The 15,999-nt window shown below is 41.4% G+C and overlaps 1 protein-coding gene across 3 annotated transcripts in view; it reads right to left on the minus strand.

Annotated features, from left to right (window-relative positions):
• The window catches only part of SLC66A2 (solute carrier family 66 member 2), a 73,579-nt gene that overhangs the window by 10,972 nt on the left and 46,608 nt on the right, over nt 1-15,999 (minus strand). For all 3 annotated transcript variants that reach the window (XM_062618084.1, XM_062618082.1, XM_062618083.1), the window contains one exon: nt 7,022-7,238. In XM_062618084.1, the coding sequence (XP_062474068.1) occupies nt 7,022-7,238 (217 nt within the window). The remainder of the gene's footprint in view (nt 1-7,021; nt 7,239-15,999) is intronic.

Consider the following 15,999-nt stretch of genomic DNA (forward strand, 5'->3'; position numbering starts at 1 on the left):
CACTTCCAAATTTTCTCTGTTTGCTTGCCTCTCTGTGTCTGAAGAGCCGGGGACCAAATGCACCACTGCAGGTCAAATTCTAACAGAAAAAAAAACTCGTCTTTCTGGACCACCCTGCAAAGTAATTTCCTGGCCTAAGTTTCACCAGTTTCCTGCTGTTCTAGCTCATTTATTAACCACCTACATTACTCACCACCCTGCTCACTTACAGATCTTCATCACGGTCAGTATTGCCATTATGGATATTTGCATCCTTGCATCTCAATCTACATTTCTCCAAACCCAAGTCTCATTTTACTTCCATTCTATATTCCTAATCTCACTCAGTCCTACTGCATTGAGGGAGCATCCTGGGTTTAGCAGTAGCAGTCAATTTTTCTCCTTCTTGGTAGCTGGTGCAGTGTTGTGTTTTGACTTTCAGCCTGGGAACAGTGCTGATAACACCGATGTTTTCAGTTGTTGCTAAGTAATGTTTACCCTGACCAAGGACTTTGTGAGTCTCATGCTCTGCCAGGGAGGAGGGGAAGCCATGAGGAAGCAGAGACAGGACACCTGACCCGAACTAGCCAAAGAGATATTCCATACCACAGCATGGCATCATGCCCAGGGGGGTAACTGGGAGTTACCCGGAAGGACATGGGGTTGTCTGGGCGGACTTGTTTTCGGCGGGTGGTATCGTATTCTCTTCCCTTGTTATTTTCTCTTATCATTATTATCATTGGTGGTAGCAGTAGTGGTTTGTGTTATACCTTAGTTACTGGACTGTTCTTATCTCAACCCATGGGAGTTACATTCTTTTAATTCTCCTCCCCATCCCTCCAGGAGCGGGGAAGGGAGGGGGGAAGGAGGGAGGAAAAGGGAGGGAAGGAGTGAAAGAGCTGTCTGGCTGGGTTTAAACCACGACAGGAGACAATTCTGCAAACACGTAAGTAGATAACTTATTCCACTTACACAACCGACTGTGGTGAGTTCTGTCAAAATAATACCGGCATTGGAATTGAGGCACTTCTGTTCCTAAATTTGTTAGGTAACAGAGGAAAAAGGGCATCCTTAGAAAACTTATGTCTCTCAGGTGCCTCAGTTCTGAACTTTAGCATCTTGGCAAGACCTGACCTTAATTATGCAAAATACCTTGCATGACACTTCCTTGCCAGCAGAAAACAGAGTGCCCAAATTTAATGGAATGTGTTTTTTTCTAGCAGAAGTACATTTTCTCTTGTATTCCAAATTTTCAGGGCACAGTGAAAAGCACCAACTGAAGAAAGCACTCACTAAATATGCCAACAGTGTTTTATTCCCATTACTGTAAAGAAGCCTTGAACTATTTGTAAAAGATGAATGCTTTTGCTTTGAAGTCAACTGCTTTGAATTTACCTTTTTAACTGACAGGCTGAGGTGCCCGGGGAAGAGGAATGAGAAAGAGGTTCAATATGAACAAGAGCTTTAGCAGTCCACATTGTGCTGCACTCTGGACGATACTTAAGGGAAGTGGATACTGCTGCTCACCCTGTCAGAAGTAATGGGAGGGTAAGGGAAAGAAAGTCTCCATCACCAGTTTTTTTCACCTGCCTCTTCCTTCAGTTCCTGGAATTCTCAGATGTCTTGAGCGCACAGGATACAAAGAACTGCCTTTGGAGCCTCATACTGTGGTGCTACGGGCCTTGACAGAACAGTTCTGGGGAGGCACAGCAGGCAAGCACAGAGGTGAACACAGCACTGACCCCAGCACAGCAACCCACAGGCCGTATGCCCACAGGGACTCAAGCAAAAGTGCAGGTCCTTCAACCTGAAGCATTGATCACAGGTCTGCTGTGACTGAAAAGAGGGTGTGGAGAAGAGCAGAGAATCCATTTGCTTCCTGGGATCAGAACAAAATGTTTTCAATCTATTTGTTCACATGCTGACAGGACTCTGCCTGAGTGCACTAAAGAAAGACCAAGCCTCTTTACTTTCCTGACTTAGTAACACTTCAAAGGGAGAAGAAACTAGCAATTTTCTGAGGACTAGAGATGACTTTCGAAAACTCTTAACTTTAAAACAGCCAGATTAAGGAAGGGAATCTGATGTTCTGGTGTTTATTAGAACCACAAATGAAAAAGGGTAGCGAGAAGAGAAGCTGTAAGTGATATGCCTTACAGTTGTACAAAAAAAATGGTCCATCCAGTCATGAAAATTGTTTACTGACTACTCCTCAAACTGTTGCAAACATGGATATGTATGCAAAGTCCAGAAATTAGAAACCCCAGACTATTTTATATAAAGGCAACCATTTAGGACAATAGTAACCAGCTGATCAGTGACACGGTAATTAAACAAGAAATGTCACCAAAGCAAAACAATAGAACAAGTAAAACTTCCCCAGAAAATTGTATGAATGCTGTCTGGAGCCTCAGAAGCAATGACAACAATTTTTGCAAACCCACAGAGAAAGCTAAAGATCTGAGCAGAAAAAGCACTTAGGAAGATGAATACGATCACATAACTACAATAAATGGTAAGAATAGTTTAAAATGGACAATTTGTAAGCACACTGACAACTCTGATTAACTTAGTGCAGTAGAAAAGGCAGTGAAAATAAGGAATAGCCTATACAACACAAAGTACAAACCACTTTTAAGTAGTGCTAATAATTTTGCATTTAGCAATGTATTTCTGGTTCACACTTAAGACCTTGATTACTCCATTTGCGAGGATCCCAGATTTACCTATTAGATCCCAATTATTCTCTTGAAATCTACTTTCTCTTTTAGAACTCAGTCGCTTATGATTGTCTATACAATGCTTTCTGTAATGAAAAACCTGCTTCTCAATTTATGGGTCAGATGATTTGAATCCATAAAGCTATTCTTCTTATTTAATTAACTCAGTGGCCCCTACTTCCTATACCCCTCTTCAACCTCCTCTCTCTTGACTATTTAGTCTATAAAGCAACTACTATTTTAAGAATAAGAGTAGACATGCTTATATGAGGATTTGGAGTCTACAATCTCAAAGCCTCAGAGAAAAGAGTTTTCTCTCTTCAGCAGCTTCATTGCTGTTAGTGCCAGACTGGACACAATGCACTCCAAACTCAGGTCACCACTGTACTGGCCAGTGTTTGCCTTATGTGTATGGCACACTGAGAAGAGGAAAACTCTCATGTATGCATCCATTATCCCTACTTCTATTTCTTTGATTTTGCTCTCATCCATGCAGTTTCTCTCAGTGAGAAACAGAAGCTGGGGATGGGTGGAATCAATAGTGGTATTGCCTGCATTATCTTCTTTTAACTTTTCTTCTTTTGACACTTTTTAAGTCCTTTTCAGTTAATTTCTCTTACTGCTTCACTGAACCTCCCCAAAGAAGCACAGATATGTAATGAAGCTGCTGTAACAGATGTCAACTGCATCTAACATCTCTCTTCTATGGAACTAAATTTATTTTTAGTTAAGAAGCTAATGCATTACTAGTGCCTGGGCAGAAACACGCACAACTCATGCTACTCCTCTCTGGATTAGGGTTTTGTTTCCTTTTAAACAGCAGAACTACAAAGCAAGTAACTCACTATTCAAAAATTCCCCCAGGCAAAAAAAATCCCAAGAAACCACAGCAGTGGCACCTTTACAGCACTTGCCTAATCTCCTTAAATCTAAAATATCCATAGAGGGGGTGGCCACACATTGGTTAGCCAGCCCTGAATAAAGCCTGACATCACAGCACCTGGCTAATTCAATACAGGCAAAAATACCTAGCAGCTCACATTAATCTCCACAGAGTTTGAATAAAGCCAGGATTGGTCTCTGGCAAAAACATTGTCCTCGAAAGTCAAACGCTTGTCTTAAAAAACTGTATGAAGAGCTGCATAGCAAGCAAAAAGCTACAGAGCAGTACCAAATAAAAGCACCCCACAACAAAATTTTATCTCCCCAAGACATACCATCTTCTCCTATTTTTAGTATTATCTATAGTGAAAATGAGGAAATAATATCTCAGGATACACATTTAATGTAATTTCTCTTTCTTTCATATCTCTTTACACTGCACTTCTTTCACTGGATACTTTCAGATAAATGCCTGCTCGTAACTGGCTCACAGCTGCAGCACATGTCATAAAACACTTTGAGTGGAAAAGCATTCTTAAAATTTGCAGTTCTTGGCTCCGGCAGCTCCTGAGATGATAAATGCTGATTATTTCTCCTTCAGCAACTTGTGGTTTTTAAAACAGGATAATCACTGTGACCAGTACAGTACTGCCACAGGAGGGACTAACTATTTTCTTTATTTCATTGCACAATGATCTGATTGAATGCAATGAGGTTTTCCTCATTCAGCCTTTTTAGGCCAGATTTATCAAGACAGGCTCACACATAAGCAGAGTAACTGATTGTGCTAGTTGTATCTAGGTGGTGAAGTTTTGTGCCTTTGATCCAGTGTCAACCAAATGTGACAGCCAAAGATATGCAGAAAGGAGGTTCCTTTCAAGCAGACTGAAAACTGGCCACAGACTAGAAGAGAGACCTGGGAGCTCACAAGGGGATGACACAGCCCTTCCCTGGTGTCGTGGTTTAAACCCTAGCCAGACAGCTTGTTCACTCACTCCCAGTGAGTGGTGTCGGGCTGGAAGCAATCGAGGCCCCCCCAACCCCGGGGCTCTCCCCTTCCTCCTTCCCGGAGGGATGGGGAGGAGGACTGAAAGAGTGCAACTCCCACGGGTTGAGACAAGAACAGTCCAGCAACCAATGTACAACAGAAATCACCACCGCTACCACCAACGACAACAATGATAAGAGAAAATAACAAGGGAAGAGAATATAATACCACCCGCCAAGAAACGAGTCTGACCCAGAAGCCCGTGTCCTTCCGGGTAACTCCCAGTTACCCCCCTGGGCATGACGACATGCTGTGGTATGGAATACCTCTGGCTAGCTTGGGTCAGGTGTCCTGTCTCTGCTTCCTCCTGGCTTCCCCTCCTTCCTGGCAGAGCATGAGCCTCACAAAGTCCTTGGTCAGGGTAAACATTACTTAGCAACAACCGAAAACATCGGTGTTATCAGCACTGTTCTCAGGCTGGAAGTCAAAACACAGCGCTGCACCAGCTACCAAGAAGGAGAAAAACTGACTGCTACTGCTAAACCCAGGTCACCTGGCTCTGTCCCTCCAACCCTTCAGCTGCGCAAGCAGTCCTGAGCCAGGCATAGCATGTGCTAACCTGCACCCAAGCATGCAGTCAGTAAAGAGACAACAGCACACACCAGGAGCTCAACAACCCCTGCAAGACTACCTTGCTTATTGGGCCCATACTTCCAAGCTAACCATTGATGGCCACACTGGGGTATCACCTGGAATGTGTGCTTCTGAGTGTACAAGACACTCAGCTCAGCTCAGTCCTAATGCCAAAATTCTTTCTCGCACCTGGGGAGATTCTGCTAACCAGTGGCTCTGAAGTCCAAGCACTGACAGAAAAGAAACTGTAGCCCATGAATTTGCAGTCAAAAAGGTTCACTGTCAAGTGATTTTTACGAGCTTTTGTGAAAAACTTCCATCAAATCATAGCATGGTTTGGGTTGGAAGGGATCTTAAAGATCACGCAGTTCCAAACCCTGCCACTGGGCAGGGACACCTTCCACTAGGCCAGGCTGCTCCAAGCCCTGCCCAACCTGGCATTAAACACTTCCAGGGACGGAGCATACACAACTTCCCAGGGCAACCTGTGCCAGTGCCTCATCACTCTCACAGTAAAGGCTTTCTTCTTTATAGCTAACCTAAATCTCCCCTGTTTAAGTTTAAACCCATTACCCCTTGTCCTATCACTACAGTCTCTAATGAAGAGTCCCCCTCCAGCATACTTGTAGGCCCCCTTCAGATACTGGCAGGCTGCTATGAGGCCTCCACACAGCCTTCTCTTCTCCAGGCTGAACAGCCCCAATTCTCTTAGCCCATCTCAGCCTCATCCTGACTCACTCTGTACCAAAGGGGCTCCCAAGCAGAAAATGCCTTAAGCATCAAAGCAAATTTCTGTACATTCCCTCAACATTTCAAGCTAGAAAAGAACTTCAAGTAGCTAGTATAAGCACTTCCAAGCCAAACAAGTAGAAGGAACAAATACAACAAAGAACATGGTTTGGGGTTGGTGGAGAGTGGTTATTTGTTTTGACCACATTAAAAATCATCCCAGCAAGTTTAAAAGCAGCAAAACAGAAGTCATTTCAAAACAATGAAAGAGAAGACAGCGTCACAAATGATTACAGCACTCCGTGAACTCAATTTGCTGCTCTACTGTTCCTACAGACCAGTGCACTGATGCACCGAAGTGAACATTTTGTCTCTTAAAAACCTTTACAAGTTGCCTTTGCAATTTGGAAATCTGTGTCATTGCAGAGATATCCAGTAAACAGTATGAAAAGATAATCTAGTTTAATACCCCAAGAGTGGGTGCAAGATTAGTTTTCTGTCCAACACTTGTTTACCAATGGTTTCCTAGTCGTGACTGTAAATGCCTCCTTTGAGCTTTTTTAAATGTCAGTTACAAGCAAAAAAGTTACACAAAAATAAATACTGATGTCATTTGCTACATACATAATAATGTATTACAAAAAAGTGATAAACTAATATGTGAGTTACACTGGCAGAGTTATTTGCTGCAGGCTCAAAAAATTTTCCTCTTCATTACTTTTGCTATGCAAGATCTCTTTAGTCCATTTCTAATTATCAGTGTTGCACAGCTTGAGTTGAACTTTTATATGCTGCTAACAGCAACAGCAGTAGTTTTAAACGTTTATTGCACTAAAACGTATTTCACCTTGGAACTGTTCAGCTGGACTCAGACAACAGGTCAGACCTCAGAGGTGTAATGGAGCTCCCACTGCCTTCAGCAGTGCTGCACCAGCTACTGACAGAATCTACTCCAACAGCTGCTGTATTTTCAAGTAAAATTTAGGAAAATGAAACTGTTCTTCCTAGAAAAGCTTTCCCAAACTACACTAAGATTTACCTACACACACAAGGACACACTTACTTGTTTTACATAAGACAGACACCATACCTCATTCCTTCCGTAGACCTATTCTGGTAGTTACGGTAGAGCTGAGGAACACCTAACATAGCTTCAGTGAACACTGCAAGGAAGCCCAGCGTTTCCACAAAGAGAGATGAGTCAAGCCAGAGGTAAGTGATGTAACCGGTCACACCGGTGAAGGTCAGGACACACTGCACGTAGTCTGTAAACTTGCTCCAATGCCAGAAATAGTTCAAGTCAAAATCTGCAACAGAATAGGAACGGAAGAAGAATAAAATATGTTTTCCCAACCAGACTTCAAGTTAATCAGAGTGGAAATGAGAGCTGGGAAGCATGAGGGAGCCACTGTCAGTATCTGGAGGTAGGGAAAGATAGAAAATAAGAGGAAGGACTGAAAAAAAAAAACAAACCAAAACAACAAAACAAATCAAACTCAAAACCAACAAGAAAAATAAGAGTCTTGATTTGGAAAGCATTTTTTGGGGAGTGTTCAATAAAGAAACAATAAAACAAAGACTTACAAAATACCAAATATTTACAAAGATGACAAAGAGCAAGCATTGACCCTCAAGTACCAAACATGAAGAATTATGAATCTGACTCTAGCAGAGCTAGCATAGGAAGTGTTTCACAAAAAATTCTGAAACACTAAGTCCATGCCCCAAGTACATCAATGCAAGTGCTCTCTCTCTTAGGTCATTATCTCTGTCTTCACACTGCCTCAATCCAAGCTGCTTAGAAGGTCACCTGAAGACCACAGCTCTGTTCCCTGGTGAAATGCAGCTGGCTTGCCGTGGTACAGTTTTACTGAGGTAGGTGCAAGACTGACAAAAATTCTCCTGCAACAAGGCCTCTCACAGATATCACCACTTTTCACCCCAAGGGCAAAACAGACTTCACTCCTGCCTTTGGCAGTCCCCATGAATGCAGGGTGCACACCCAGTTCTACATCTATCAGAACAAAACGCTGTATCACAGAACACAACATCCTCTCTTGAGAGGAAAGTACAAACCAGCCATGACATTTGCTTAGTACATTAACAGAATTCCACTGAAGGTATGTAGCTGTTGTATCGATGAATAATCAAATATACAAGACCCTTATCATCAACTGTATAGCAAAATAACAACAATTTTAAATAAGAACTCTGAAATAACTGTTCATTAGTAGGTGTTCATGTCTTCCTTCCTTAAAAGCAAAGTTAAAACACCTACCTTAGGCCAACTTGATTCTGTTAATTGTCAAGACAATGAACAGGGTTATTATAACCAGCCCAAATGTGTGCAACACAGCAGCACATCACTAGAAGATTTCTGTCGCTGCCTCCTGAGCAGAAGTACAGGATGCTACACTGTTAACTCAGGCAAGGAAGACACTGACCTTCACTGAAAACAGGAACAACAAATTCAGTGAAATGAGAATATAGGCACTTAGCTGCCTGAGGATACGCAGGCATACACACCAAATACTAATGTAATTTTCTGCATCTTTTCACACTTTCATATCATTATCAGTCTGACCCTCAGATGCTCTTATTAACTAGTCTCCCCTTTTTAGTACTCTGCAAGCCCTCAAACCCTACTGTCTGCATCCAGCTGAATCATGGTACTTTGCCACACAAAGAGGAAAGCAAAACAGGACAGGAGCCATGCCCAACCTGCAGCATTGTCAGCCATCTCCTTGAACTGAATTAAATAATCTGTGGCAAAAACACTGTCAATTTAACATTGACTTTCAGTATTTTATGGCAGTGTCGCCTGGGACTCAAGAATTCAGGGACACAAGACTAAATAAAAGGTAGACCCGGCGCTGGCACAGCTCACACAGCACATGAGCATCATGCAGTTCTGGAGCTTTGCGAACGCTTCCCTGTTTGGAGATGAAGGAAGAACAAAACAGAATGAAGCAACAAAAGGAGGGCACAACACAACCACAATGGCAGGAAAAGACTATCCATTTCAATTTATGTCTATTGCATTTTCTGCAGGGGAGCAGAGTCAATGAGAACCTCTGACAAAGTAGAAGGAATAATGGACACCCAAACTCCCATTTTTTTCACTTTGCCTGATCTACATCTGCATAACATGAAATCGCAGAGGCATAACAAAGTAAACTCACACTTATTTTGACAGCTTCATGAGCAATACCAAGCAAATGATTTCACCCAACACAATAAGTGTGGCACTACACAACGCTCATATTTGCAAGAAAAGCTTCCAAATGTAAATGTCCCTGAAAAAGCGAGAGAGGCATTTGGGCTCACAATGCGGATGGAATAATGAACAGCAGAAGAGAAGGGGACAAAGACAGTGAGGTTTTAGACCATTTAAAAAAGCAACCTCCATTCTGGAACAGAAGAGCTACTGATGGCTTTTGATCAAGATGTAACTACTGCTTTTACCAGATTACTTTTTCAAACCTTCTGAGATGTTCTCAGGCAGCCTTTAGTTTCTTCACAGACATTTCTTCACAGACATCTAAAGCACTGGTCAGAGCACTTGCATTCAAATATACAGGGTAGAAAACCTGCATTTAGTTTCTAGCATGGGTCATTCAATTTTGATACAGTGTCAGGGCTGACCTGCATAGACTGTGTTTTTCCTGCATTCTCCAGGTGCTAAAAGATTTTTCAAAAAACCCACCTCTGTATACCAAATCCTTATTTCCCCAAGATCATTTTTTAATAGAAATGAAAGAACTAAATCTACATGAGGGTGTGGAAGTTTTGGAAGTTCATGGAACAAAACCAGTCGATGTTCACACAACTACTGTGAGGCCAGCTACAAAATCCATGGACCTACACAAACACTTAAACATGCAATTATCTCCTCCTACACCAGCTGTTTATGTGCATATTCAGCGCTGATGCACTGAAGTCCATTTCCATTCACGTAAGTACTAATGTCCCTGAACCTAGTATTAGGCAGCCAAGAAATCTGGTAATGATGATAATTTACTCATCATCTTTTGTTGAGTACTGAAAAATACTGAAAATTTTCAGTATTATTTCTATTATAATAACATACATAGACGAGAAAACTATCATGTGAAACAAGACCTCAGCTGAAGCAGGAGAGTTAATTATTAAGACAGGAAAGAGACTAATTCTCTTTTGCTCAAAACTATCATGGTGCATATAGTTTTCATTTCACTATACTAGGTTATGAGTAAGTTCTAGTTTCTGCTATAAATTTTGAAGAGAGGGAGAAGAAGATGAGAAAGACAAAATGAGGTAAGAACAATCATAACCTTACAGAAAAACATCTGTTTATCTTAAAACATACCAATACATAATCACCAACTGCTCTACTTAACAGATGTATTTTCCAAATGAAGAAGTCTATTTTAGGACACTCCACATTACCAAATTCTGCATTACCAACTACTTCCAGGACAAAGGAAAAGAATGACTGAACTTAAAAAAAAAAAAGGGGGGGGAAGAAATATAAAATGACCTTTCATACAGGTCATATTTTCTCTGGCCCTAATTTTAACTGTTTTGACTGGTTTGCCACGATTGCTTCTTTTTAACCAAGGCTGAAGCTTATCTTCTCTGACAAGTGGTTTCAGAAATTCAAAGGGAAAAAAATATCACATACCCATCACTTGAAGGTTTGGAAACAAACTGTGACTCATTTTTCCAAGTGGCTCCCTTCTCAGGGAGGTCCAAACATACCAGTCCTGTAACAAGAGCTGCACACTTTCAAAGAAAAAAATGTTGATTGTGCTGAGTACTGCGATAGGTGTATACAAAAAAAGGCTTTTAAATGCTTAAAAACAAATGGGAACGGTTCCTTAAAAATTAAATAAAATCAGAAAGGAGAAATAAAACCAGGAGGAGTTTTAAAAACAGAACAAAATCTACATGTGTGTGCAGACAAGTCCTGTCGTTCTCCAATACAGAGCAATCTGCAGCAGAGCTGAGAGGCAGATGTAGCCGCAGCTGTCCCAGGAAGATAATTAGAGGACACCAACCAGTGCCTTGGGCCATATCATTTGAGGTACAGAACTGAACAAAGTTATAAATATTATTACAATCATTATTCACGTTGGAATAAAATTACAAATAATAGAGACAATATTGGGATTTTTGCCCTCCTTCCCCAGCAAACATTGTCCCCTTTCTTTAAAAGGACAAACAAGAAATACCACTACACCACAACTTATTTCTATCAAACGTCATAAAATCTGTCAAATTTAAATCTGGATGCATGATCTTTCTAGTCCCTGAAGTAGGAAGGCGCTGCTTGCACAGCTCACTCCATTCACTAGCTCCCCATCCTGCCCAGAAAGAAATCTATGACATGAGTCTCTATTCAGTTAATGCAGTTCAGATGGTATCTCCCAGTCACTAACATCCTGGACTGATCTGAATTGGCATTACTGCAGTGAAAGGTACTTTATCTTATTACCCATGCCTGAGCTCTTTAATCCACTCAGTGAATTACATTTTAAACATGCTAATCCAGTGATAGATGAGATATTTATGTTTGAAAATCCCATTGATGCTGGGGGAAGGAGTAGCTCAGTAGGTTCATTGTGCAATGACTGGAGAAAAGTCTACACAGCTTGAGGGTGAAGAAAGATGAGATTAGAAGACCTCCTCTGGGAGGCACATTGCATGTCAGCTATGAAAAATGTAAAGCAGGCAGAGACAGCACTGCAAATAACCATGGTTAGCACTAGTCAAGCCAAAATGTAAGTAGTACACTGAAGATTATGGTGTGGGATATATGCCAAATGACACAAAGAAGAATCCACAGTATCAACTTTCATTTGAGGATGACACAAGAGTCCAAACAGTTACATTATTTTTAGTCAAGAAGCATTATATACTAAGTCAGCTACCATGCTAGTTCCTTTCAGGAAAGTGAAGCAAAGACTTTGACATCCTAAAAATTATTGACTGTAGCTCTCAATTTCTCTTGCTAGTTGCCTCTTATTTTGTGCCTTGACCTTTCTAATTCTGTACCTACATCTTTGTGCTACATTCACTTACACTTGTCTTTAGTCATTTGACTCAATTCCCATTTTCCATTTGGTTTCTCTTGAATTCAAGGTCAATGAAGAGCTTCCAATTGACATTCGATCTTTTCAAGGTGGGAGAGTCTGCATTTAGCCCTTTGTATAGCTTCACCAAGGAAATTCTTATGAAGGCAGATGGATTTATTTTACTGTGCTCCCTCCTGTTCCTTATAAATACCATCAGTTCATAGCCATGCACCCAAACTGCCTCCCATAATCAAACCCTTGGCCTCCTGTATGAAAAACACTGCTCACTATCTCATTCTAAGAGCATGCTAGACAGTCTCTACTCCTGAGTGCCTTTCTAAACAGATTACTGGGTAGTTAATCCCACTCCCCCACCCCATTGCAGCTAAATCTTGTGCTCTGGGAGACTGCAGTGCTCTTCACAGAACCTCCAATCCCATGGTCTAACTCTGCACGCCTGACCTGGCCTGCTGTCACAGCCTATTTCTGGACATGATCAAAGGAGTCCAGCCTGAGCAACCAGATGTCCAACACCTTTCTTAGCAACACTGGAATCCAAAACCTGAGTGCTTAGATGCTGAGAAAGAGCCTGATAATGGTAATTCAGCCAACCTAGAACAGTACAAAATGCAGTCATGGCTAGGAATTATTTCAGGTTATTATCCATGGTGGTTTTACTGTAAAATGCACACACATTTTAAGGATGCAGGAGCTGGAACCTACAGATCTCTGTCCTGCCTGTGAGTTAACCACTTGGCTACTGTGCAGCAGGCTCCCCCTCACTTGCTCTTTTGCTTGTCTCAAGAAGCTTGTGGTCTCTGCAGTAAAAGGGGTTCAGCTCTGAGCAGCAGGCAAATACTATGCCCCTCTTTATCCCAGCCTGGCAATATGGGCAAATCTTTGGACAGTTCAAAGATGCAGACTTGTATCACCAGGCTGACAAGAGAAATTGGCTCAGACATTTCACACATCGAGTGTACTAAGCTACAAACAGGCACTGCACTCGGCAGTACCATCTTTGTAGAAGTAAATTTTGCCACATCCTCTGAAAAGGACTTGGTAGGCACCTGCCACAGGGGACAAGGCCTGGGCAGCAGATTCTGAAAAGGAGACTTTTACACTTGCAGTAACCTCCAGCTGTGCCCACAGGCATTATCTGTCTCCCTGGAAATCCTGATTACAGATGCCTTGTCTCAAACCAGAAGCAGGATTACAGAGAAGCCTGCTGGCTAGCATTCCCCACCTTGCTCATTCTGAGAAGCTCTCAGCAGCAGGTCAGTTTCTCCAATCCTCTGTTCTGAAATTCCTGTTTCCCACAGGACATCCAGGAAATAACTGGGCTAACAAGAGCAGGAAAGCTCAGTATGATTGTTACCAGGCAATCAGTAACTTCTCTCACTCTCACCAACTACATAACCAGTTACGCACTTCATTCTTTCCTTCCTTCCAGAAAGAAGGAAGCAACATGAGAGATAAGCAATGAGAATTGATACATTTAGATTTTCTTTCTTCCGTTTTTTAAGAAGTGATAGAAACCTGCAAAATGCTGTCTGAAGCCAGCATTTCTTTTATACTCATTGAGACTGGAAATGGACTTGTTATGTTTCACTTGTGGTACAAAAGAGAAGAAATGAGAGCTTAGCACCAAAAACTTTTGGCTCTTATACAAACCACTCTATGGGGAAAAAAATAAAATAATAATAAAAGGAATTCACCATCTCTATAAAGATGCTAGTATCATCATTCTCCATCTCCATTCCTTCAGGCCTGTAACACGGGAATTTCTGCATCTCTGTGAACTGTTAAGTATCTGCACAGCGCTGTCACCATAGTACCTCAGCACCTCCTTTACCTTACAACATTCCCATCTACAGGTTATTGTCATCTGGTCTGCACATTGAGTAGCACCCAAACACTGTCACTTCTTCCTTTCCAGCATGTCTAATATGGGAGCAAAATATTCCAGAGGGTCTTGAACCTTCTGAAAGGTATTTCATTTGTTCAGCTTATACTAAACAAATTACTGTCATTCAATGGAATCCATTTTTGACACCGTTTAGGCCATATAGTGCCTTCCCTTGGCTACATCTAGACTGATGTCAAGAGTTTCAATAGAGCAAATCATCTTAGTATTTGACTCTCCTAAAAGCTCTAGTACAAATCCTTTAGTTAACAAAAGGTAACCACTTAGACTTTCATTTGAGAGGGAGAAAATGTCAAATCTTAATTGCAGAGAAAAAGGCCTGACTCAAATAAACCTTGAAGATTCATGCAAAGAACCTCCGTTTCTAAAAGCTCACTGGAATTTCTGGTACTTGGTGAAGGACTGTTGAACAGCTGAGATTAGAAGCTCAAGTCTGATGAAATCTCCTCCACGTCAACATAATCCCTGTCTCCCTCAGCTGTCTCCTCTAGTTTGAAGGCAAGCACTTGCCTTCAATTTCTTTGCCTCGTTTTATGTGGTGTCACCAGCTTCTAAAATCATTTATGCTGGGTCTCTGTTTTGTCACATCAGGCTCATGTTTCTTCCTCACCAACAGGGTTATTACCTGCTCTTTTTCCTCTTTCTCAAAAAAATTATACATAAGTGGCCCGAAATTTTTCCAGCACTGTCCTCCCCCACCAAGGCTTCTCACTCATCTTCCATAATGTCCCCCATCACAATATACCTCCAAACATCAGCAACTGCTCTGCCCTCCCATCCACCTCCTCACAAAAGGGAATTAGTAATTGCACTGTTAAGATTGACTCACGTTGATTGCAACTACCTAAAAAAAAAAAAAAAAAAAAAAAAATCACACACAAATGCCCTGGTATATATAAAAAAGTCAAAGAATCCACACTCTATTTCATAACACCCTGCCTTTCCCATTAATTTGTTACTGTCCTGATTTTATGGCCTTTGCTTTAAGGGAAACTTTTGAATACCACTTAGCACAGCGGTCTTGACCAGAGATCATTAGCAATAGCAACTATACCGACCATTTTGTGAACCTTAAAAAACAGCAATTAAAAAGTTACACTTAGTCTGAAAGTTTTATCCCTGCTGCTAACAACACACAGGACAAGGAAGGATGGAAACCTGAAACAAAATATTCATACCCTGGGCACCTCCTGTGCAGCTGACAGCCTTTGCCAAGCTATTCACGGTGTAATTTGCTTTGTACACAGCTTCAGTGTACAGGAGTCTCTCAGTAAAGAGAAAAACAAACAAACAAAACAAAACCACATTTTAGAGAAAAATGCAGTCACATAGACATGTAAAATTCACTTGACCTTTAACTCATCTTTCATATTTTCCATTGTCTTCCAAAAGGATGCAGAATTGTTTATATCACTTGTGCTGCACTATTACCAGCCCTGTCAAAATGTTAATTTGTGTGTTTATCTATACATCTAAATATGCTTGCATACACATATATACCTCTTCCTCACAGTACAATTACTAATGTTATAATCATTAAAAAGAAAGCAAAATTATAAAAGCAAGCAGAGGAGAACAAAGATTTTGTTCTAATACAGAAGAAGTTTTCACAAGTATGGTACTTGTGAATAAGGCTCCAACTGCTGGGCTCAGAGACTGCTGGTGAATGCCATCTGAGCTGGGAAATCCACACAGAGTAGTACAGCTCAGCCCAGCCATCTCTGCATATTGCTGCAGAGCAAATGTAACCAATTCTGGGTGAGCCAGAAGCAAATTCCTTCCCTGGTCCCCCTGAAAAAGCCTTTTTAAGTGTACTCTGGACTAGTCTCTTCCAAAGCAAATGCATTTTTTTGAGCCCTCTACATGGCATATGCTTTCAAGACTATCTTGCAGGGGGTACACTTGCAACCCCCTACCTATTTACTTTGTGCAACATATGCCCCAAACTCTGTTTTCTTCCCGAGTCTAGCTTAGAGAAAACACTACATCTGTACTCCTAGGGCAGGCCAGTAAGATTAGAAGAAAAAAAGACAGAAAACCACCACCACAGATACATACCAGTACTGCTACTAGGGCAAGGCACTTAAG

This window comes from Pezoporus occidentalis, unplaced genomic scaffold, assembly GCF_034315485.1.
Source record: "Pezoporus occidentalis ecotype Australia unplaced genomic scaffold, CSIRO_AGI_Poc_V1 ctg2, whole genome shotgun sequence".
NCBI classification, from domain to species: Eukaryota; Metazoa; Chordata; class Aves; order Psittaciformes; family Psittacidae; genus Pezoporus; species Pezoporus occidentalis.